The sequence below is a fragment of the Uloborus diversus genome, chromosome 1 (genome assembly GCF_026930045.1).
Source record: "Uloborus diversus isolate 005 chromosome 1, Udiv.v.3.1, whole genome shotgun sequence".
Taxonomy (NCBI): domain Eukaryota; kingdom Metazoa; phylum Arthropoda; class Arachnida; order Araneae; family Uloboridae; genus Uloborus; species Uloborus diversus.
Window position 1 is genome coordinate 14,841,609 of NC_072731.1, and position 25,290 is coordinate 14,866,898.

Below are 25,290 nucleotides of genomic sequence, written 5' to 3' on the forward strand. Positions count from 1 at the left end.
TAGTGCCTAAATTTTACCCAAGCCTAAAAACGTTCGAGCTAAATACGCAAATGACTCCTACTGTATTTAAGTTGGAGCATTGAAATAAATTGCATAGAACGTGGAAAATTCTGCCCTTTCCAACAATATATAATATTAATAGGTGCAGGTAATTTTTCACCCCTTTAATAGGCAATTTACGCGATTTTTGAGCTTAAAAAATTAATTACAAAAAAACTAATTTGAATTTTAAAAAATAAAACCCCAGGTGCACACCCCAGGGCTTGAAGTAATTTTGTACAACATTTCAAGGCTGTAGGTGCTATGGGGTTTCCTGGACGCAGGTCCACCAGACTTCCAACCAGAACTTCTTAGAAACCTAACTTTTATTCACTATAAAGAGTTACAGGAATTTATCAATGCAAACGTCAGAAATGTTTAGTCAGACTATAAGAAGGAAAAAAAATCTACAAAACCAAGTGAATTGATTATTTCAGAAAGGGCATAAGTTCCATGGAAATCCATTAATCTTACACTCCTTCTGAAATAATCCATTTAAGGGTAAATAGTGACCTACACCTTAAAACCCCTGCTGACTTTTTCAATCGTTACTTTATTAGTTTTATACATGGAAGAATTACGTCTACAAGCAAAAGAAAAAACATAGAGGATGACTATATTAAAAATCTGCTGAAAGAAAAAAGACAAAACACTTAACAGAAATTTACACTTTTATTTCAGTTTTAAATCATTTTTCTCAAGATGGTATTAATCTTTCCTTCCCTATTTCCAAAATCCCCTCCTTCAACATAATGAATGGTCTTCTTTCTCCAACCACCTCTTGGGTTGTTGAGTTTGAAGTGCCACAAAAAGTTTGTTGCTTTCTTGAAGTTTGGACCACAGGTATAAATCTCATGAATTAGATCCTCCATACAAATTATGCCATACTTTCCTAAATAAGAAACAAATATCAATAAGAACACGTAACATTGAAACTATAAAAAATAATCAAAGGATTTCGGAAAATCAGTAATTCTACTTTGTCTAGTCTACTTTGAAAAGTAAGGAGTTTTTAAGGAGTTCGTTTTACTTTATTGAAGTATTTCAGAAAATATATGTACAACTCCAATATTTATTTTTGCTTTCATACCAAATATTGGATGCACTAACATACTAAATTTATAGCAAAATATGCATTTACTGCTTCTTAGAAGTGAGACATCTCCTAATCAAATTCCAATGTGGGGGAGGGGGTAACCATTAAAATGTTTTATTTTGAAAATTAATAAAAAATAAGTGATATTGATTGAAAATTAGTATTTTCTCAAAAACAAAACAGGGGTAACGACCCCAGTAATTGCCACATTGAAAGAGTTTGTCCTAAACTTACCTTAGTTTCACTAAAGTCAAAAAATATTTGAATTGATATTTTTATAAAAATATATCATACCTGCCAACCTCCGAGAAAAAAAATCCGGAAGATTTTTTTATTTTTATCCACAAGATTTTAACGCAAAATAAAATCAAACAGGACACCTACCCTCTTTACATTTAACAATATATTAGTTATGAATTTCATATCAATTGAAATTACTTTCGTTTAGTAAATATTACTTTTATTGCTTTCTTTAAAAGTTTGGAAATAACATTTGTTACTCATCTTAAAAAAAGAACGAAGCAAAAACAGCTCGAATTGAGAGAATGAGAAGATAATTGGCGCCGAAATTGTGCCCCTAGTTGCCCGCCGCGACGCTTGCTTTGATTGGATCCCGATGAAGTCATGCGCTGTATCACTCAGTGACGTCATAATCTTGCCTCGCTTCTTCTGGTGCCATTCTCTTATGGCAACCTATCCTTGGCTACTTGGCCTAAAACGCGGTGCCGCGTTCCACAAAAGTATCGTTAGCGCCAAAATTGGCGAGATAATTATTTTTCCTACAAAACGTGAAAAATCCGGAAGATTTTGCTCATAACCGGAAAAACGGAAAAGGACATAAAAATCCGTAAAACTTCCGGGAAATCCGGAAGGGTTGGCAGGTATGATATATACACAAAAAGTTACCAAAATCACCAGTATTTGGCACCTGATACACCAGTGTATGACACCTTGTGACCCAGTAATTGGCACATAATTATTGTACAATTACATTTTTAAGATTTCCAGGCGGCTATTTTGATGACGTTAAAACCGTAATAACTAATAATATTTGCGATAGGACCAAAATATCAATTACTTTTAAATAGCCTTTTTAAAGTGCTTTTAAATGACATACTTGAATATCACAATATGAAGATCTATAATGGAGTTCTAAGCAGTTAAACGAACGTCACGTTCTTCCCTTAATCAGGCGGCCATTTTTATGACATCACAGGGGGTTCATGACCTCTGACCAAATGCCTCCCGGTGAATTTTTGTTCTTAGATATATACATAATCACTGTACGTGAAATACACCGCCAGCTCCGTCATTTCCAGCCGAGGACTGCAGTTTCATGCTTATTAGCACTCATCAGCCCGGCATAGGAAAATGACTGAGCTGGAGATGGAAAGCCTCAAGGAAGCCAAGAGTGCGAAACAAACTGGTAGCTAATATAGAATTAGCAGACCAGACGAGTGACCGAAGCAATGGTTCGGTTCAACTCAAAGATTGAACGCGAGGCAAGGTATATTCAGTAAATTACCGCCCATTAGCCAGGGCTAAAGCAGAAATACGTGAAATACACCGCCAGCTCAGTCATTTCCAGCCGAGGACTGCAAGCTGGAAATGACTGAGCTGGCGGTGTATTTCACGTATTTCTGCTTTAGCCCTGGCTAATGGGCGGTAATTTACTGAATATACCTTGCCTCGCGTTCAATCTTTGAGTTGAACCGAACCATTGCTTCGGTCACTCGTCTGGTCTGCTAATTCTATATTAGCTACCAGTTTGTTTCGCACTCTTGGCTTCCTTAAGAGGCTTTACATCTCCAGCTCAGTCATTTTCCTATGCCGGGCTGATGAGTGCTAATAAGCATGAAACTGCAGTCCTCGGCTGGAAATGACTGAGCTGGCGGTGTATTTCACGTATTTCTGCTTTAGCCCTGGCTAATGGGCGGTAATTTACTGAATACATAATCACTGTGCAAAATTTCAGACCGCTATCATGAAGTGAAATGTTTTGGGTATTTTTGTCATAAACTCCACAGACTATTAATCAAAATGAAAGCATTAAAAGTCTAAAACTTGCAAATAAAAGAATTTATTAAAGCAAAAAAAAAAATTAGAATGGTGCTTTAACAAGTCTACAAGGTGTTATAACGTTAATAATTATCGGCATAATCGTCAGAAATTTGGGAAAAAAATTTGAATGTGGGGAAAACTAACAAAAAATTTGGATTTAAAGTATTAACAGAAAAAATAGCAGAATTTTGGTAAAATTTGGTATAACGCAATCACTCATATCGGACTGGCAGTAGAAGAAAATCTTTACGGTCATGTAGAATAAAGAAATAAGGAATTTTGTAAGCGTACGAACCCTGATATATATATATATATATAAATACAGTAGAACCTCGATTATCCAATCTAATTGGGACCACAAGTATCCTCGAATAATGGAAATCTCGGTTAATAGAAACTTGGTATAATACTTGTCATGTCAATCTTGCAAGAAGTTATAAATGTACAAATAATGAATTACATGAAATTAATCTTAAGACTAAATACAAATTCCAAATATTATATCTTATACCTAATTGCCTTTCAATGATCTTGTTGTCTGTCAAAGCAATTCTCTTGTGATCAACTCGCCCAAATCCTCTTTTATATACCAATTCTTTGACAGTTTTCAAATTAGGATACCTGGAGGAGAATTTAAAAAAAATGATCATTCACCTAATCACAAGCAAAATTTTCACTACAATTGCTAAAAAAGAGACTAAAAAGAAGCTCACCCCCAAGCAATATAAGGCTCCGCGATACGAAGCATGTTGATGGTAGCTTTATTTAATTTTACAAACATAGCATTGTTGATCTGCCTTAGTCTAAATAACTGCAACACTTTACGAGGCTTAGGACTTACTCCATTGATACTGAAAAGAAATAATTAATCAAAAATGAACTTCATGGAAACAAGCACATGAAATCAACTATTTTGGATTTAGGTAATAGGGTCATTCCACGTCAAATCAACCACAAAAATGGGATTTTAACACCCACCGTCTCGGAATTTGATAAAACTTGGTATACTTCATCCCTTTATGGTTACAAGCAACCCCCTATTTTTTTTTTCTTTCAATATCAATTCATTTTGATTTTATAGCTTTTTGAAATCTGGCGATTTTGCATTTTTTATCATTTTTGAGACACTCAAACTGAGAAGATGTTGTTTATTAAAAAAATTGTTTCTTGGTAACTAATGCTATAATCTTTTTGAAAATTTTTGCACTCAATGTAAAGACTTTGAACATGTTGATACAAAATATCTTAATAGTTTTAGTTTAAATGAGAAATTTTTAAAAAATTAGGAAAATGAAAATTTAAAATTTTTTTTGTCAAAAAAAGGTGCTGACATAATTCTGAATTTCAACAAGAGGGTCAGCTTTAAAAATCATAATTTTTTTAAAAAATGATCATGAATATGTGTTCTAGCTTATCCAATGAAAAACATTAGGGGACTTTGAGGGATTCTGCCCCCCCCCCCCTATTCTGAAAAAAAAAAAAAGCAGGAAACATCATACAATCTCTTCCAAATTCTTAAAAACAGAATTCTCAGCAATTACGACAAAAATTCAAATATATAGTGTGTTGAAACATTGAACTCAAATGTAAAAAAATCTAAGCTTCTTTTCATTTGAAATAACTTAAAATATGGGGTAGTTCTACCTCAAATCTACCGTAAAAATGGGATTTTAACACGTACCATCTCAGATTTTGATGAAACTTGGTATACTTCCTTATTTTGTGGTAAAAATCAGCCCCTTAGTTTTTTTTCTTTCAATCTCAATGTATTTTGATATTATAGACTTATCAAATTTTTTGATTTTGCATTTTTTGTCATTTTTAAGACATTCAAACTGAACTGTTGTTTAATAGGAAAAAATTGTTTCTTAGCAACTAATAAATTTACCTTTTTGGAAATTTTCATAAAAAATGCTACGATTTTGAATATTTTTATTAAAAATATTATAATAATCTTGGTTTATACTAAGAATTTTTTAAAAAATGGAAAAAGAAAAATTTTGATTTTTTTTTTTTTTGGTGAAAAAAGCCATTGTCAAATTTTTAACATCAGGGTCAGTTTTAAAAATCATGTTTAACAATGAAAAATGATCATGAGTATGTGTCCTAACTTCCCCTATGAAAAAAGTTATGGGTCTTTTAGGGATTCTGCCCCCCCCCCTTCAGAAAAAACAAAAGCATCATAGAGAAAAGCTCTTCTATGTCTTTGAAAACAGAGTTCCCAACAATTACTTTAAAAAAAATTATATATAAAGTGTGTTTAATATTGAGGTCAGACATATAAATTTAATATTCAAGCTTTTTTAAAAATTTGAAATAATTAAAAATTGTTTAAAATATAGACATTCTGAAAAATAAGATATCATGAAATTTAAAAGCTACAGATAACAATATCTGCATACAGATTACTGCATTTTAGTTAAGACAAAGGAAAACAAAAATTAAGTCTTAACACCAATTCATAATCATGCAGTTTCTAGCACTTTCAGGATCCCCCCCCCTTCCACCGCCACCCTTATGTTTGAGAAAAATTGCTACAGTGGAACTGTTTTTCATTTTAATGTTACTGATGTACAGCAACAAATTCATCCTTTTCATTTCTTAAAATTACAGTTAACACCCCTTAAAAGTTAATAGCCTGATTGCTTAGTAATAATATGTTCTAAATAAAGTAAATTACCTTCCCCCCTCCCTTCATAGCAAATGAGGAAATAAATTGCATCTCTCATATTCAATGGATTTTTATATATTTTTTAATATGAATAAGAAACCAAGGGAAAAAAAAACAATATTTGTCCGGATCCCCCCCCTCCCCCAACATAACTTGCATCTTTTCCTCAACTGCTTTTGGGGGTGTACACTAGTGCAATGCAATTAAGTGCAATAAATAGAATAGAGAAAAGAAATTGGTATAAAATGTGCTAATTCAAACTACAACGGAACCTCCATAACTCGACAAACCAAGGAAACATGAAAAAATTTCGACTTAAGTGGATGTCAACTTACTGGGGTTCCAAAATTTTAATTCCTAAAGAGTTTCTGTGTGTATCACTTACTTACTGATGCTTAATATTCACATTATGAAAACTAATTTTAGTAAAGGAATTTTCTATTCTTTTCGTTTTCTTTCTTTGAAAAGTATATAGTAAAATCAATAATATATTTGAATATATTGTGAAGAATAAATAAATAATTGTTGAAAAGAGATAAAAGTTCTTGTTAGTCATGTCTGTTAAAGATAAAAAGTCCTGCTCACACTTGTTTAGAATACAGGTATAATGGTGCCTTCTTTCTCTACAGTTTGGTATATTTTATGCTATCCTTTTAGAATTGCACTAATAGCAGAGTGGTTGCTTACTCCCCTGGATAAAAGACAGAATTCTCTAAAAGAGATTTCCTAAAACTCTGAGAAAAAGTTAATATGGAAGAATGTTGGTAGAAAAAATTGAACTAGAATAGCAATTGGGTGCAGACTGATAGGGGTTCTCGCAAATGTGTGTCAAGTTAGATAGATTTTCAGCCATTGAATTTGGCACTGGGCCAACCCTAAGAAAAATAAATGTCCAGTTACAGGGGTTATCAGTGCGTCGAGTTACTGAAGTTTCACTGTATTTAAACAGGAATATTTAGAGTAGAATGTTTATAAATCATTTATATAAAATAAAAAGTGACTTTAAACAACATACCACCCTTCAGGAGCGAATACAGAAAAATCTTTTGGAGAAGGCATGGGAAATTGAACTTTTCTGGGGTAATCTGTTTGATGAGCGGAAAACAAATCCATGTTTCAGTTTGATATTAGATTAATGATACAAGTTAAAAGCTCTGCGAACTAGAAGTGTCTAGCTTCGAATTTGTCTTTTAGTCCGTTCTTTGCCCAGTTGGTTAGAGAAATCATTACTGGACAGATATCAAATTTTTACTTGTATTTGGCCTAGATCTGATTACACACAACACAACAATTAGAATGACATACATTTTTTCTAATCTTCTTAGTAGGAAAACAGATGTAATTTAGAAGGAATTTAAGAACTATGAGCTGGTATTTATAGGATTTGTAATACTTTGTATTAATTGCTTAGTTATAAATTAGAATTAGATGATTTTTTTTAAAATTTCCATGTTGTCTTAATGCATACTAAACAATAATTTTTAGTATGCATAAATTGTTGTAGGAAAATTTCGAATTTCGCGATAACCTGTTTTTATTGTCTATTATTAATTTATTTAATTAACTACTTTCAATTCAAAAAAATCTTGAGTATTAAAATGTTTAAATTTGGGTTCAAACACCAATGTATGTCATTATTCAAATTTTCTTTGATGCTATTAGTAATTAGCTAAGATTGTAAGATTGTGATCGATTTTTTTTTCTTTTATCAAAATAAGGGGGGCAAGGGGGCAGAATCCCTCAAAGTCCCCTAAAGATTTTCATTTTATATGTTAGCACACATGCTACTGATCATTTAAAAAAATATATAAATTATTTTAATTTAGACCCTCATGCCAAAAAATTAAAATTTTGAAAATCATTTTTTTATTGAAAAATTTTTAAAATTTTTAGTTCGTTAATTTTTTTTAGTTGTTGAATAAAAATTTAGATTTTATATATATTTTTTTCTAAAATGCTTGAAGTCTTAATGTATAATGTGAAAATTTTCAAAAACTTTTTATCTTTAGTTGTTGAGAAATAATTTTTTTTGCAAACAGCTGCAGTTTATTCTGAGAGAACTATGAATGACAACTAACGCAAAATCTCAAAACTTTGAAGGGTCATAAAATAAAAACTATTTTTAATAGAGAAGAAATACTTTAGGAGGTTACTTAGGACAATGAACCATAGAAGTATACAAAGTTTCATTGAAATCTGAGATGGTGGGTGTTGGGGTGTGGTTGAACTGACATGGAATGACCCAATACTTTAACCAGTTAAAACTCAAGAGTCAAGAAAAATCAGACTGACAAATATTAAATTAAAACCAGGAATTGAAACAAATAAAAATTTAAGGAAAATCAATGACAAAATCATTCTGGGGTACAAAAATTCCAAATCTTTCTTTTAAGTGTAGTATTTACTTGTTATATTTTTTAGAAAACATAAAAAAAGTCAAACATTTTAAAATGTACATGCAATTAGCATTATTTTGTACTTTAAACAGAAATCTACTCTTAACCTAATGAGAGAAAAATAGCCAATAGCTTTCTTTGTTCAATACACCAGAGGCGATTCAAATTATTCTAACCATCATTTCAAAAGGGTGTGATATTTGTATATATTGTCGTGGGCAGGTAAATGGCAGTAACTGCAGATTTTTCGATTTTCACGTTTTTGCATTTATGAAATCTATATTACTATAGTTTAATCGTATAAACATGTTCATTTGGTTGCTGCAGGAAAAAAAAAGCACTCTTTTATATCAGTGTTAATTAGCAGTAACTGCTTTTATCACATTTTGCAGGAAGTCCGCAGTATGTAGTTACTGCTCTTTACCTGCTCACGGCAAAACAGAAATTTTCTCCAGTGGGCAGGCAAATGGCAGTTGTTTTTGTCGCTAAATTTTGCAGGTAATCGGCAGAATGCACTTACTTTTACCTGCCCTTGGCAGAACAGAAATTTTCCTCTGTGGGCAGGCAAATGGCAGAAACTGCAATTTTTTCATTTTCTTTGCATCTTTGAAATTTTTTGCCCATAACAGTTCTGCTGTGGAATGGTAAACGGCAGAAACTGCAAAATTGCGTTTTTTAAATTTATATTACTTTAGTTTTGTAGTGGTCCCGCTAGGTCTTTTTTAAGAGCCCAGCGCCCTACCCTTTTCAAAAATAAGGAATTTGCTCCCTGTGTTTTTAAAAAGGTATCATAACGTACCTGCCAACCTCCGAAGGAAAAAAACAGGAGATTCCACTAGAGTTATATAGGTGATTCACCAGCGACATATCTTCACAACAGAATAATTGTATTATGATTTTAAATAAGAGCAAGAAAAACAAATAAGGAGTGAATTTGCTTAAAGTTTCGTACAGTCTCTAACAAAAAAGTAGCGACAAAAATTTATAATTACTAAAATCCGAAAAAAAAAAATGCACAATGAAAATAAAATATAAAATAAGGGTAGCACTTGTTAAAATAACTTCAAATTTCTTCAAATAACTTTCAAATGATTGAAAAATTTTCAAGATGCAAAAAGATTGAAATCTGCTGCAATTTTCGGCAAAGCACGTGCTTCGTTGAACATGCAATGTGGAAAGCATCCAAAAATTAATTATTACTAAATGAGTTATTAATTGGAAAATCTATCCTCTGACATTGGTAGATTAGAAAAAAGCGCCATCTATTGAGAAGAAAGTGAAACTTTTTGATGATTGACCGAAAAGCTGTAAAAACCGGAGAAAATCGTTTAAAAAAAAACGGGAAATCAGGAGATGCAAGCAAAAAACGGGAGTTTTCCGTTAAAAACAGTAAAGTTGGCAAGTATGTGCAAAAGTAAAGGTCAAGCAGTTCTTTTTTAGATGTAATAACTTTTCTCTGCATAGATTTTAGTGCAAATAATGCAGGCTCTACGTATAACATTAACATAAATATTTAGTCTTATTCAAATTAATATACAAAATATTTAGTTATAATTATCAAACTTACCCTCTTATCCTCACAACAATAGCAAGTTTTGGTTCTTCGGGTACATAAAAGTTTTTGTGGTGACGAGCTATACGTTTCAAACGAATTTCATCTCTTTCTTTCCTTCTGTATTCTTTAACATATTTCTCTGCACGCTTGAAAATTAATCTGCGCTTCTCTTTGTTAAGCTGGATAAAAAAGAAATAAAACTAAGAGCTGGCAAAAAAAAAAAAAAAAATATTCTAAAGCAAGTTTTTGTTTATTCTGAAAATGTATGGTCCAGGGCCTAGCAAAAACAACTTAGAACACAATTGCTAATAATATAATACAAATTATATACAGAATAAGTGCATCTACATTAGAAAGAGGAATAGATTAAGTTAATAAGTCAATAAAAGGGGGACACATCTCACATCATGGTTGGGGGGGGGGATCATTTTCTGAAGTTAAATCTAAAGCTTGACAACCCCCATAATCAAGTTTTTTTTATTTCAGCCCATGAAAGTTTTTCATTTAACCCCTACTCAGTTCTGAGCCTTTTGTATTTCCAAACCGATAATTCTCACGGAAGGGAGAGTGATTCAAATTAATCTTTTTAAGAAACAAACCACAAAGAAGCACTATATTATACTTGGCCAAATGAAAAGGTTTTATCTTTTGAACTTTAGCAGATTGCAGGGGTCTGGCCAGAGGAAATTTGCAGGGGTCTGTCCAGGGTTTTTCACAGGGTCCGTTTTTTTGTGAAAAATCAAATAATTTTGTGAAAAATGAATTAATTTTGTGAAAAATCAAAACATTTTGCAAAAAAAAAAATTTTTTTTTTGTTAAAACGAAATTTTAGAATTTAGAGATGGCACAAACAGCATCAATTAAACTTAAACTTGAGTGTTTTCCTCTTCTATGACGAGAAAATCATTCTGGATTTTTTCCCTGATATTTGGCGGGGGGGGGGGGGGGGGCATCGCTCTTTCAAGTATCAATATTCTAATTTGATTTAAAAAAAGGTTCCAAAAATTATCGGTTTATACACAGAAATATGCGTTTTTTTTTGCTTTCAGATTTGCTCTTTCAATAAACAATTTGTGACAGATCCGATCTTGTTTATCAGAATTTTGTGAAGGGTCCGTTTTGTTTGATCGGGATTTTGTGAAAGGTCCGTTTTGGTTGATCGGATTTTTGTGAAGGGTCCGTTAACGGACCCAAATATCCTCTGGCCAGACCCCTGATTTGGGTCCGTTAACGAACCCTTCACAAAAATCTGATCAAACAAAACGGACCTTTCACAAAATCCCCACCAACCAAAACGGACCCTTCACAAAATTCTGATAAACAAAAACGGATCTTTCACAAATTGTTTATTGGAAGAGAAAATCTCAAATCAAAATAACACAGCATGTTTGGAACCTTTTTTAAAGTTATATTAGAGGTATCAACTTATACAAAAATCTGCTAGTTTTGCAAAAGAAAAAAAAAGATGCTCTTGTGATGCTCCTGCAAGCGATAAATAACTACTAAGGCCTAATAAATGCTTGGTGTTGGTTTCTATGATGGAAATTAACAGCTGAAAGTCAGTTTGGTTTATAATTTTGCTTGTTTGTTTTATGCAGCGGTGTTGTTGCAAACTTCTCTGAAAAAGTCGGTCCTAAGCATTAAGCATTTTTCTCCCGGCTTATGATTCAATAAACAATAATATAGTGAAATGAACTTAGGATTGCAAAGGATAGTAGGGATGGGGGGGGGGGGGGGTTGTAACAACGCTTATTTTAAGTTTTAAGAGGAATTCCATTTTCTTTTATGAGTCAAAAAATTAAATGCTGAATCGATGGTTTATTTTTTATTTAGATTCAACTGTGTCCAGATATTAATGAAATGTTTATCATAGCACTCTAAAGTGCAATTTTAAAATAATTTTATCAGAAATATTTATTTTACAAGCCGTTTTTATACTTTTGATGATTTCACTTTGAGGATTGCGATCTCTTTGCATCTGCTATGGGAATCTGATTTTTCGAAGTTTGGTAAGGCTTTGTTAAGAGGTAAACAATTAAAATATTTTTTATTTTTGTAAAAATCATGGAGTTTATAAGTTTTAAACAAAATTCTATGCTTTTTAACAATTCAAAAAGTTAAATGCTGAATCCCTGCCAGAATTTCTTTATTAACATTATTTTAAATATTATACATATAACATTTCTAGTTTAATTTAATATAATGTAGAATGGTAAATAAATATTGATACTTGAGGGGTGCCCATCTCCCAGAGTGTAATGCCGCCTTCCCCTACTCTAATACTCGAAACACACTCAAGAATGATATTCTCAACAGAAAAGAGGAAAACAATCAACATTACGTGTCAATGATGCAGTTTGCGCCACCTCAAAATTTGATTTTTCACAAAAATAATTGATTATTCACAAAAAACGGACCCTGTGAAAAATCCTGGACAGACCCCTGAGATGGAAGTTTTTTTTTTGTCCTCAGAAGAATAAAACCTTTTCGAGACACAGAAATTTTGATAATACAGCCTTCTGATCAGCAATGCGATCAGTAATTGATGCTTTTGCAATAACTGGCGCTTCACCTGGTAATGTTTGGGTAAATTATTCTGAAATTAGACACTTCTGATGGGCAGGATCGTTAGAATGTTTAAACAGAGCCTGTTTTCCATTGTTTCCATAATCAATTTTTCTGATACGGTTCCATAAAGGTCCCGCTATTCTTTTTTTCAGCACAACACACAAAAGCAAAATCCAGCTTCATTTATTTTCTTGCACCAATTACTGTGTTTATGCCCATTCTTGCAACATTCATCCAGCCAATTCCAACAGCATTTATTTTTAACACTCGTGTCATGCAAAAGTGAAAAATTTGTTTTAACTATAAAAATTAGAGATGTACCGAGTACTCGGCCGAGTTACTAAGTACCAATTATGTTTTAAGAAGAACCACCGACACACATGTGATGAATTTTGAACTTATTGAAACAGTAGTATAGACCTCTTTGTCCATATAATAGTTTTTAAAACTTATAAATTCCTGCTGAAATTTAATTACGCATTGTATAAACAATTTTGTGTCCCAAATTTTACAAAAAAAAAATATTTTTAAAATTAAAAATAAATAAATAAAAGGTATGATTAATCAAGTTGGAATTAAAACAAATTACAGTGAAATCCCTCTAATGCGGATACTAACAGGACAATTTCCTTTGTCCGCAATAGAGAGGTGTTCGCAGGACAGGGGTTTAATAATGTTTTTTTGCATTGGAACTGGGGAATCAAAAATTGTCCGCATAAGAGGGGTGTCCGTTAGGAGGGGTTTCACTGTATACCAATCAATTATGTTCTAGTCCGCCAAACATAATTTTTAAAAGCAGATAAAACAAATGTGCAGGAACACTGCAGACACGTGTTTCTGACCCCCCATTACAAGGAACGTCTTTTTCAGTGCATAACATGTGAGCTAAAGAATGTAAAGACATACGACAAAAAAATCCGAGTTTTGTCTTTAAATCCACGAGCTCCCATTTTGTGCATTGAAAAAGAAATTCCTTGTAACACCAAAACACATGTCTGCAGTGTTCCTGCACTGTGCTTTTAACGTTGGTTTGTTTCCATTTATTTTTTAAGCAAAGATATTTTTATAGTTTTTATGACTAATTTTTGTTTTTAGCAAAAATTCATTTTTAATATAAAAATTCCATATTTTCTATATTTACTTTTTTTGCATAATTTTTAATAAATAAGTTTTGTTAACTTTAGGGACATTAAAATAAAGATTTATTCCATTGAAGCATTACAAACTTCATTATTATCAAAATTTAAATTTTACTTATAATTTTTAATTGTAAATGATTGCAGAATATAATGCTTGCTTTTTTTTTATATAAATTTTAGTATCTGTCTTGGACAATATTCAATTTTTTGTAACTACTCGGTATTGGCCGAGTACAGAGTAGTTACCGAGTACTCGGTACGTCTCTAATAAAAATCATTTAGAACACGAAAAAAAAAAGATAAGCACATTCATTTATATAAAATTCGCCCTTAAGTTCAAATCAATGTTTCATCAGCTAAAATCATCGTGCCAAACATGAAACTAGTTTTTCAGCGGAGAAGGCACGTTTCCATTTTAGCTTAAGAGAAAATAAACATTCTTTCAGACTTCCCTTCCCTTTACACCCACTGACCCGAATTAACTCTGAAGCGGAGTGACACTTGCTTCCCCTAACGCTTTGGCAAGCTTCCATTCCGGCATCAACGATGGAGGGACTTCAAAATGCAGACGAAAAAGAGGGGTAAAACAGTTTTTACTTTTTTTTTTAAGATGCAATAGATTTATTGCAAAGAGAAGATGCAAAGAAAAAAAATTCCGATGACGGAAATTTTTGAAAAGAAGAAATTCGGTCACCTGGACAGAAGCGTGGCAGCCATAATCTCATCATAGGCTTTGAATGTAACAATGTTTTAAAAATTTGTCTAACAGTGTAAATAGCACAACATATACTTGTTTTGTAGTCTCACGCACACAAGATTGTTTTGTAGTCTCAAAGAACTTCTAACTTGTTTGAAGCAGGACTGGAAAGGTTTTTGACATAATCGTAAAAACCACAACAAATACACCCCGTTTGCACTGCGAGCTAAGCGCGCTCAACCCATCAATGCACTTACGAGCTAAGCGCACTTACTTTAAAAGTCGTTTGCACTAGAGAACGCACTTAAAGTTTAACTGCAAACCTAGGGAGGCTAAAAGAAGGAGCCTCATCTCCTTTGGCAGCGGGGCGAAAAAGTGACCGGATTATTCCATCGCCAATGGTGGCGCTAGTGGTCCATCTCTCGCAGTTCGCTCGCCTGATTTAACCGACCCCGAGTATTCGACTGGGTGGATGCCGGCAGTTAGCTAGTTTGGGGCCATTGATACGAAAAATTTGTTGGAACTCAATATCGCGCGGTCAGCACGATGGACCTAAAATTACTTTCTTTCTTATATTTGTTCTAGAATTTAGACATTAATTCTGTGTGTCCTCGATCTTCTTTCTCCTTAGTTCTTTTACTCCAATTAATTTATGCAGTAACTTCGATCAACCCTCTCCCCCCCTCCCCCATAAATTTTGCATGATATAAGCTCATTTAAAATTAAATATTTCACAGTAATATGTGCAATAATATTTAGTTTCTTTTTTTGTTTACTTCTGCTGAAAAAGCCGTTTTCCCCCCTTTTTTTTCTGGTGGATTAATCTTTAAAAACGATAAGAAAAAAAATAATTAATACTTTGAACATTGAAAAAAAAACTGCTTTTTCGTTAGTTAATTGTGAACAATTAAAAAAGAATCTTACAAGAAAGTGCTATTTAATTCAAGCGTTAATCTAGTTTATTGCTTATATTTATCAAGCTAAGTTTCGTTTTCACTTACCATAGTTACTTTCTTTCTCCTCCTCCCATACATAAATTTCGTGTGATATAAGCTTACATAAAACTTTATGTATTACGTTTAGTTTGAAATTGTTGCTCTGCTCTGGATTTCAGTGAAATTTGAAGAAAAAAAAAGCAAAACATAAATATTTTGATGAAAATTATAAGTTAAACAGTTCAATCTTAATTTCAATTGAATTCTCTACATGAGTGCGTTATTGAGTTTTTCTACTACAGTGGAGTTTCTATTATTCAAGTTAAGCATATGTGAAATTTAATAAATAAGAAGAAAAAGGACATGGAAATATAACTAGAAGGAAACAAAATTAGTGATTTAAATTCCAAAACTTTAGTTGTTCATTGCTACTCTCTTTCTATTTTTTTAAATGAATAACTTTAAAATCAAGTCTTCTCGCTTACTCTTAAAATTAAATGCATAGTACTCAGAGAAATTATGAAAACCGGATCGTAATTTACGGGTTTTATTGGGAGAAAATGTTTTCAAAAGCCAGCTAAAATTATTTTTAGTTTCATGGCAAATGAGCAGAACAGCCATATCAAAAACAATATACAAAATAGAACACAAAATTGCACAACACATAACAAGAATGAATGCTCGCTAAAGTCGTAGCAGAAATACAAATTAAACACATCGAATGCAAAATATGCCAAAAACCTAGGGTGGAGTAAAGTATTCTATGCTTCTTTGAACAGCTTTCATGGCGAAAGTAGTTTAATACTTCCAAATATACAGGTGATAGTTTTTAAAACACACTTGTTTACAATGCTTCGCTACGAGCGAAAAGATATAAGTAGTGCGAGAGATGATACTCTAGCGGCCTCTGGCGGAAGTGGAATTTTGTTGCCAAACTGCTAACATGGAGATTCGTCTCCTTCCTTTTACTCCCTGGTCTTGTTGAGCGGCTTCCCAGTGTCGCTCAACTGAAGCGGCTTTGAGATGCGCTAAGTGAATGCGCAGTAGGTTAGCTGAAAACTAAGCGGCTTAATTCCGCCAGTGCAAACGGGGTGATACAATGGCTTTTACTGTCCTATCCAATAACTCTTGTATCCTTTAACTGTTTTGAAATTTTATTTTATTACACATATCGCCCTGTTATTAAATATCTCCCCGAGTGGTCACCCCTCCAATCAGCAATATTTCGGCTGTTGAGAGGGGGTGGCCGCTTTAAAGCATTTACGTTACAGTTGCAATACAATTTCTATAATACATAATGTAAGCAAGTCTAACTCATACAGGGTGGCGACAGATCAGGGAAAAGTCAGGGAACTTTATTAATCAGGGAAAAGTCATTGGAATAACAGGGAATTTTGAAAAAATAAAAAATCAGGGAAAATTCATGAACAAAAAATTTTTTTTGCTTCACACAATTAAGTACTATAATTCCCTACGCAATTTCCGCCAATTATCTGTTCAAACAAAGAAAAAAAAAAAGTAAATTTAACGAGGTGCGATTATACACTGCCGCTCATTAGTGCATCTTTTTTCCTCAACATCAAAGTATCGAATCTTACTTATTAACCACAGGATGAACTTCCTGAGATTGCTTCAGTGTCTGTTAGGTTGCTTGTTTTACCTAGCTTAAAATTTCCTTTTACGCTTTCAATGCTACGTAAAATAAACAACCATACAGGCAAAGAGGAAGCCTTCATTAATGCCTTAGCTCCTTTGCCTTTATTTCATTGTCTCGAAGTAATTAACGTATTGTAATCACGATTTCAAGAAGAAATCTTTGGTTTTTGAATTAATACTATAAAAGCTTAAAAGCTATTACTTCTTCGCGTTTTTAATTTAATTGCTAAAATTGAACTTTCAATAAAAAAACTTTGTTTTTTGCTGTTATACCATTTGTTATCACTGCAGATTATAAAGGTTTTCTTTTCTTCAGACTTAAATGATTCTTTAATCTTATAACCAAGTTGTATTCTTTTATATATTTTAAAATTAACTAATTGCTTTTTTTTCTCTTTTTTCTTGCATTTCAAAGTTGTTGGGGATTATTCTATAAAGGTGCTTTTCCAAATGTCGCCAAATTTTGGCGATAAATCTCTCTCGTATGGCAACCAAGCGCCACTGTCGCAATACTATGGCAACCCTACTATTTTCCCCTTCCCTGGCGATAAACTGCTCTCATAGCAAACCGGCGCCACTACGGCAACCCCTTTACTACCCACTCTACGGAACGGAGCGCCCCCTGCCTTTCCCCCCACCCCCGCTTTTCGGATGGGAGTGCAGTGGTAAATTAAATTCACCTCGTGGCCAAATTTTTTTTTAAATTAATTTAAATTGGGCGTTTTTCTTTTTCCAAAAAACTAAGAGGATCTTATTAAAAACCTGCAAGCAGTGAGTACAACTTTTTACTTTTTTTAAATTTAAATTTGTAAAATAGTTTTTATAAAACGGCATGGGATGCAGTGATTTCATTGTTACATAACCACCCCTTCTTTTGTAGTGCTTAATTTTACAAAAATAATTAATTTTTTGGAGTCTAATATTTATTTTAATCCTAAATTTATCCTTTCCAATCGTTTTTTTTATTTTTTTCAGTCCAGATATATTTAGATTTTGCTCTAATCAGGCTAAACCTGTTTGCAACCATGCCGTTTTATTTTTGTGATTTTATGTGTTTTCCTTCAACTGTTGCTAAATTTTTTGCCCCCCCATTTCCAGACGCTATTTTTTTCGCTCTGCAAATGAAAAAGAAAGGGTGAAAATACTTTTTTTTTCTATCCTACTTCCGTGGAAAATGAATGGTGGGAAATGAATGAATTTCTCGTGTTTTGTAGGGTTTATTTTTTAATTGAATTTTTAAGAGTTTATTTATTTAGATTAGTTAAATAGTAGTGTTTTTGAGGATATTTCCCAAATTAATTTTTGATTTGATGTTTGTTTTAATGTTTTTATGGTCATTGGCAAAGTATCTTAATTTGTGTGGTCGGCCATACATAATTCGTCCGACCGCATAGAATATCATTGGTCGGCTGTTGAAATTAGATCCCGCCCCTTTGGTCGGGTTCATAAAACAGTCCCGACCCCAGGCAGTAATTTCTACTCTGCTCATGCACAGAAGTTGGTCGGTGCTTCATTACATTTCCGGCGGTCCGGTCTGCAACCACTGGCTTACTAAAAATATATCTATCTAGTTTTCGCAGCATTTTATTGTATTGTTTAGGGTTTATTTATTTAGATTAGTTCATAATTAGTGTTTTTTTGCAATAAATTATTTAAATTAATTTCTTTTTTAATAGGTTAATTTGTTTTAATGCTTTTTACCGTTTTTTTTAAAGAATTTTCAGTGTTTTTTTGCTTAGATTAGTTCATATTTAGTGTTTTTAAGCAGTTGAGTTTTTTAGTATTTTTCTCGAGATTTAGTTGTTTTTGAACCTTTTGTTTACATTTTGATGCTCGAATTTCCTGTATTTCTGATGCAAAAACTCCATTTCATTCATTTTCCAGTAGGTTAGTAAAAAAAATACGTTTCTCCCCCTTTTTTTTCATTGGCAGAGCGGGGAAAATAGCGCTTAGACTTTGGCGCCAAAAAATTTGGCAAACTTTGAAAAAGTCGCCAAGACGCACCTTTATCGAAAACTTCGCAAGTTGTTTGTTACAAAAGCAATCTAAGATTTTTTTTCGTTACATATTGAAATCATTTGAAATAGAGATAACTTGTGTACTTAAGTAAATATCTTTATTTTTTTTATTGGTGAAATGTGTTCTTGATTAGAGAAAAGCTCCCTATGAATGGATGTTGAATGATTTCATCTGTTTTGCATAAATATATGAATTAGTTATATAAGAGTAACTACCTTACTTCTATTCTTTCACTATTACTTGTTATTCTTGCAACAATTATTATATACTGTTTGAAAACTTAGTTCAAAATAATTTCAATTACTTTTTAGTTCTATCATAAATACACATATGTATTAAGAGTAATTTTAATAGTTTCTTAAAATTCTTATGCTAAATGGTTTCTGGAAGTAAAGTTTTTTTTTTCTAATTTTCTATAATCTTTCCATTGTAGAAAAATTTAATATACTGTTTTGTAGGTTCCCCCCTCCCCCTGCACCCCAAAAATTGACTTAATATTTTTTTAACATTTTTTAAAAATATATCTTTAGTTCAACAACTTTACACAACTTAAAACGTTTAAAATACTGCATTTTATACAAACATACAATGGATTTCAAGTAGAGCCAAGAAAGAAAATCATTATCATTGGTAACGTAAATCAGGGAAATTTGGTGAACTTAATCAGGGAAAAGTCAGGGAACTTTTTTTCGCAGTTCCTGTCGCCACCCTGTCATAAAATGAAGTTTGAGACCTTTCTAAAGAGCAAATATTATATTATTTAGTTATTGTTTACATTTTTTGAAGAAAGGATACAATTTGTGACTTAAGTTATTACTCTTCAACAACTGTTTTCAAAATCGTTTTTCAATTCAAAAGGTTAATCTCTTACCAATTAATTTGCCATTGAATCTGAATTTCTGATAACTTTACTATCCCCCAAATCTATACAGAAAATAAAGTTTGCTCTTGATTACAAAACGTATTAGTAAATTGATCACGAAGATAGAGCGTCTGAAAGGCATAAAAATGCTTTTGTTCAAAAAACGTTAATGATGCACAGTTAACTGACAAGTTAATTTAAATCAATCCCAAAAAATATTAAGAATTGATTTTAAAATGTTTATTTTCCCTATTTGTTAAACAGATTACTTTTTCCACACTCGACCCTGTAATTATCAAAACACTTCATTGCTGTTCCATGCTGAAAATTCAAAATCAGCCTCTTAATCCTCTCGCCGATTTTCCATGATCTTATTCCTGAGAACTTCAATACGTTGTTAGAGATTCATAAAAATGATCTCCGACAGTGTAGTTGCAACCCAGATTATACATACACACTGACCAACTAATAAAATAAATATAAATGACATTTTTACTTTAAAATTATCGGAATTGGTTAACAGCCAATATGACTTCTCCTTGAACTGAAAAGTTGTAGATCAAAAACAGGAAGTGAATAGATTTTCCTGAAAAACGGGATGGACACATCCACTCGGCGGCCGTTCAGAAGGGTTGGGTGGCCGTGGCTAGAGTGTTTTTAACATTAAGTCTATGGATTAAAAAATCAGTGCCGCAGAAAATTTGCCGTTAGGATGGGGAGGGGGGCGCTCAAACAGGTTTCACTATACTATTCAACAAATGAAGGCTTAAATCCAAAAATATTAGAGAAAATAAATACCTTTCTCTGTTTAATTGCTAATGCAAGTCTTTTAGCCTTATGTTCAGCTTTCGTTTTTCTTTTCTTCAACAGAGTTTCCGGTACTTCCGGTAGCTTCTTCTTTGGCGACCTGAAGAGAGATAAGACAGTATTTTTTTATGTTTCCAGAAATCAATGTAAACAAGATTTACAATGATGACATTCTAATACCACCTTTTTTTGACACTATGAATTAATATTGATGCAAGTGTAATGAGTTCAGTATCATAACAATAGTGTCCAGACAACTTTTTCTTCCCAAGGCAAAATTAATGTTAAAAAAAATATTTACAAATGCTTTACTAGAAAGTGCAAATGGGAGGTCACTATGGATTGTTTGTACCCAATACTTATTGAACTTATAAAAGAGTTGAACAAATAAGAAATGAAGAATGGCTTTGTTGAGCGCTTCCAACAATCAATGACTATTAAATTATAAGTTAAATTTTGAAGGACAAAAATCATCTTCCAAATAAATTCACTCAAGGCAATTTAATGTAAATATAGAGCTTCATGATTATAGAAATGTTTAGCAGAACTAATTTGAGTTCCAGGAGCTCTACTGTGACCATTTAAGCTCTGCAAATCAAACTAGTACTGCTACTTTCAAATTTTCTACACTAGCAATAAATGATTTTCCTTAACAGAAAAGTAAACCCAAATTTAGGCTCATTTTACAGAAAAAAACTCTCTGAACAAATTTAAAGTAAAAGAGAACTCAAAGGGATCGATTCATGTGTTAAACATACTTTTGCCTAGAAAATATGCGTTTCATTTTAAGACAACTAGAGAATGTGCATGTGGGCCCAAGCTAAATCGATGTTGTGAATGGCCACGCCGGAATCCACTTGATTTTGATCTAGCGTCACAGCAAGGAACGACGTCAAAGATCGGCGATTCGCTCCTAGGAAACCAGGGCTTGACCACAACTTATTTTATCACATCTAACACTTCTACCAAAACTAAGAATATTGCAAATTACCAAATGAGAATTTTACTAATTCATCGACATGCACACACAAGATTTGTTGGAACATATGCGAATTATCTTAGCGATTAGAAAGGTTCGCTAATACACAGTGAAACAAACAGGTGTATAATGATACTGCCTATAACGATAACCTGTCTATAACAATATTTTTTGGAGCAAAATGTCGGAATAAATAATCAAACTGTCTAACGATAACCTCATATTTATTTTGAAAATATCACGATATTTTCATATTTATTTTTTGCAGTGGTTGCGGCACCGACCGTCGGAGCTGGATTCAGCATCCGACCTAGAAACTTGCGCGTGCGCAAATCTGACACTTTCAACGGATTGACACGCCTCCTTCGCTTCGCGTGGTGCGGCGATTCCAGCTAGCGACGTCAGTTTCCAACTACTTCCGACCATGTGCGTGCGTGCTCTTGGTTCGTGTAAAAATGGCTAGCAGCATGGAACGTGGTGCGAGTTTCAAAGCGTACGTTGAATATTCGAAAACTGTTTAAAAGAGTTCAAAATGAATAGCTCTACGGATTTCCTCCCTAGAATTTCGTGCTCGAGGGCATGAGTCAGAGTTCGGAAAAGAATTCCTGCCATATTATACGACCGGCGGTGACACACATCGGTTAGTCGCCGTAAATCTACCTTAATTCTTATTAAATTATCGCTAAATATAGTATTTCACTGGAAATTCATATTAAGTCTCATATTATACATCCGACCTCCATAGAATTTCATAAGGTCTATTTGAATCATGTCCGACCCAAAGCAGCGGCACTCGAGGGCATGGGTCGGAGATGGTCGATGTATCGCATCGAATAATTGAATTATGATTAAAGCATAATTACAGATCGTGTATGCCGTTTTAATATCTATATTAATTCCAGAACTATCATTTCGCTCGGCGTATATATCTTAATTTGCGTAGTCGGCCATATATTACTCGTCCGACCGCTTAGAATGTCATCGGGAAAGAATCTTAATTTGTGTGGTCGGCCATACATATTTCGTCCGACCGCTCAGCATGGTCATTGGGAAAGTATCTTAATTTGTGGTGGTCTGCCATACATAATTCGTCCGACCGCTTAGACTCATTGGGAAAGAATCAGAATTTGTGTGGTCCGCCATAGATATTTCGTCCGACCGCTCAGCATGGTCATTGGGAAAGTATCTTAATTTGTGTGGTCGGCCATACATAATTCGTCCGACCGCATAGAATATCATTGGTCGGCTGTTGAAATTAGATCCCGCCCATCGTAACGCCTCCCCCTTGGTCGGGTTCATAAAACAATCCCGACCCCAAGACAGTAATTTCTACTCTGCGCATGCGCAGAAGGAGGTCGGTACTTCATTACATTTCCGGCGGTCGGTGCCGCAACCACTGCCTTTATTTTTTCAACTACGGTATTTTCAATATAAAATGTATAATCATAGGGTCGTTCCATGTCAAATCAACCACAAAAATGGGATTTTAACACCCACCGTCTCGGAATTTGATCAAACTTGGTATACTTCATCCCTTTATGGTTACAAGCAAACCCCCTAATTTTTTTTTCTTTCAGTATCAATGCGTTTTGATTTTACAGTCTTTTGAAATTTGGAGATTTTACATTTTTTGTCATTTTCGAGACACTCAAACTGAGATGTGGTTGTTTACAAAAAAAATTATTTCTTGGTAACTAATGCTATAATCTTTTTGAAAATTTTTACACAAAATAGAAAGACTTTGAACATGTTGATAAAAAATATTTCAATAATCTTAGTTTGTACAAAATTTTTTTAAAAAATTAGAAAATTGAAAATTTTGAATTTTTTTTTCAAAAAAAGATGTCAGCAAAAAACTGAATTTCAACAAAAGGGTCAGTTTTAAAAATCACGATTTTTTTAAAAAATGATCATGAATATGTACTGTAACTTATCCAATGAAAAACATTAGGGGACTTAAGGGATTCTGCCCCCCCCCCCCAATTCTGGAAAAAAGCATAAAACATCATACAATCTCTTCCATATTCTTTAAAACAGAATTGTCAACAATTATGACAAAAATTCAAATATAATGTGTTGAATATGGAACTCAAATATAAAAAAATATACTTAAGCTTCTATTTTATTTGAAATAGTTTAAAATTTTTCAAATCAACCAAAAAAATGGGATTTTAACACCTACCATCTAGATTTTAATGAAACTTGGTATTACTTCCTTATTTTGTGGTTAAAGGCAACACCCTAGCTTCTTTTGTTTCAATCTCAATGTATTTTAATTTTATAGACTTTTGAAATTTTTTGATTTTGCATTTTTTTTGTCATTTTCAAAGACACTAACTGAGCTGTTGTTAATGGGGGGGGGGATGTTTCTCAGCAACTAATGATATTACCTTCTTGAAAATTTTCATAAAAAATGTCAAGACTTTGAATATTTTTATAAAAAATATTATAATAATCTTAGTTTATACAAAGAATTTCTTTAAGATCAAAAAGTTAAACATTTTGATTTTTTTTTTGGTCAAAAAAAACCATTTTTGAAATTCTAAATTTTTAACATCAGGGTCGGTTTTAAAAATCATGATTTAAAGAAAAAATGATCATGAGTGTGTGCTTTAACTTTTCCTATGAAAAAAGTTATGGGTCTTTTAGGGATTCTGTCCCCTCCCCCCTAGAAACAACGAAAGCATCACAGAGAAAAGTTTTTCCATGTCTTTGAAACGAGTTCCCAGCAATTATTTAAAAAATTTAAATATAAAGTGTAAAATATTGAACTCAAACATATAAATTTAATATTCAAGCTATTTTTTTATTTGAAATAGTTAAAAATTATTACACTTATTATATTAAATTTAGACATTCTGAAAATAAGATATCATGAAATTCAAAAGTTGCAGACAACAATATCTGCATATGGATTACTGCATTTTAGTCCAGACAAGTTAACACAAAAGTAAAGTCTTTACACCAATTCATAATCATGCAGTTACTAGTACTTTCAGGTATATCTAGTATAATTTAACGTAATTCAGAATGATAGATAAATATTGATACTTGAAAGAACGATGCCCCCTCCCCCCCCCCCCCCGCCAAATATCAGAAAAAAATCCAGAATGATTTTCTCGTCATAGAAGAGGAAAACACTCAACTTAAAGTTTAATTGATGCAGATTGTGCCATCTCTAAATTCTAAAATTTCGTTTTAACAAAAAAAAAAAAAATTTTTTTTGCGAAATTTTTCACAAAATTAATTCATTTTTCACAAAATTATTTGATTTTTCACAAAAAACGGACCTTGTGAAAAATCCTGGACAGACCACTGGTATGGTAATAAATAAGGTACCCAACTGTTCAGAATTAAATTATGCATAACATATATTTATTCCAGAAAGTTTAAAATTTTGAAGATTAAGGGTCCTCAGACTCCTTGACGCATTGCAAAAAAGAATTCCATTACCATTCACATGACAGCCAGCAAGTGTCCCGGACTACATTTCGAGAAAATACGTCTCGTTGCGAACAAATAATAACAGATGAAAATGATTCATAAACATATTTTTACACATTTATAATTGAATATAAAGATTAAATCAGATTACTTACCCTGTTTCCATCTTAGTTTTATCCATCGCTACACCAAGCAGCAAATGTTGATGTTGAAGAACGATTCGTTACGGTCGCAGTTACAATAATTTACTCCGCAGGAGAAAGCTGTGAATCAGAAAATCCACACCTTAGATATTTCAATTTGAAAATATAAGCATAAATTTGAGAAATAAAAAACTTTCAACTGATTTCTTATCAGTTAATTTGT

The 25,290-nt window shown here is 32.7% G+C and overlaps 1 protein-coding gene across 1 annotated transcript; it reads right to left on the reverse strand.

Moving 5' to 3' along the window:
• Positions 1–692: 692 nt before the first annotated feature.
• Positions 693–25,187, reverse strand: LOC129234443 (60S ribosomal protein L7-like). The gene is made up of 6 exons (XM_054868446.1): positions 25,080–25,187; positions 20,493–20,601; positions 9,831–9,997; positions 3,910–4,047; positions 3,708–3,817; positions 693–931 (listed from the first exon to the last, which is right to left on the reverse strand). The coding sequence occupies exons 1-6, from the start codon at positions 25,103–25,105 to the stop codon at positions 723–725; spliced, it is 759 nt and encodes a 252-aa protein (XP_054724421.1). The 5' UTR covers positions 25,106–25,187; the 3' UTR covers positions 693–722.
• Positions 25,188–25,290: the final 103 nt, after the last annotated feature.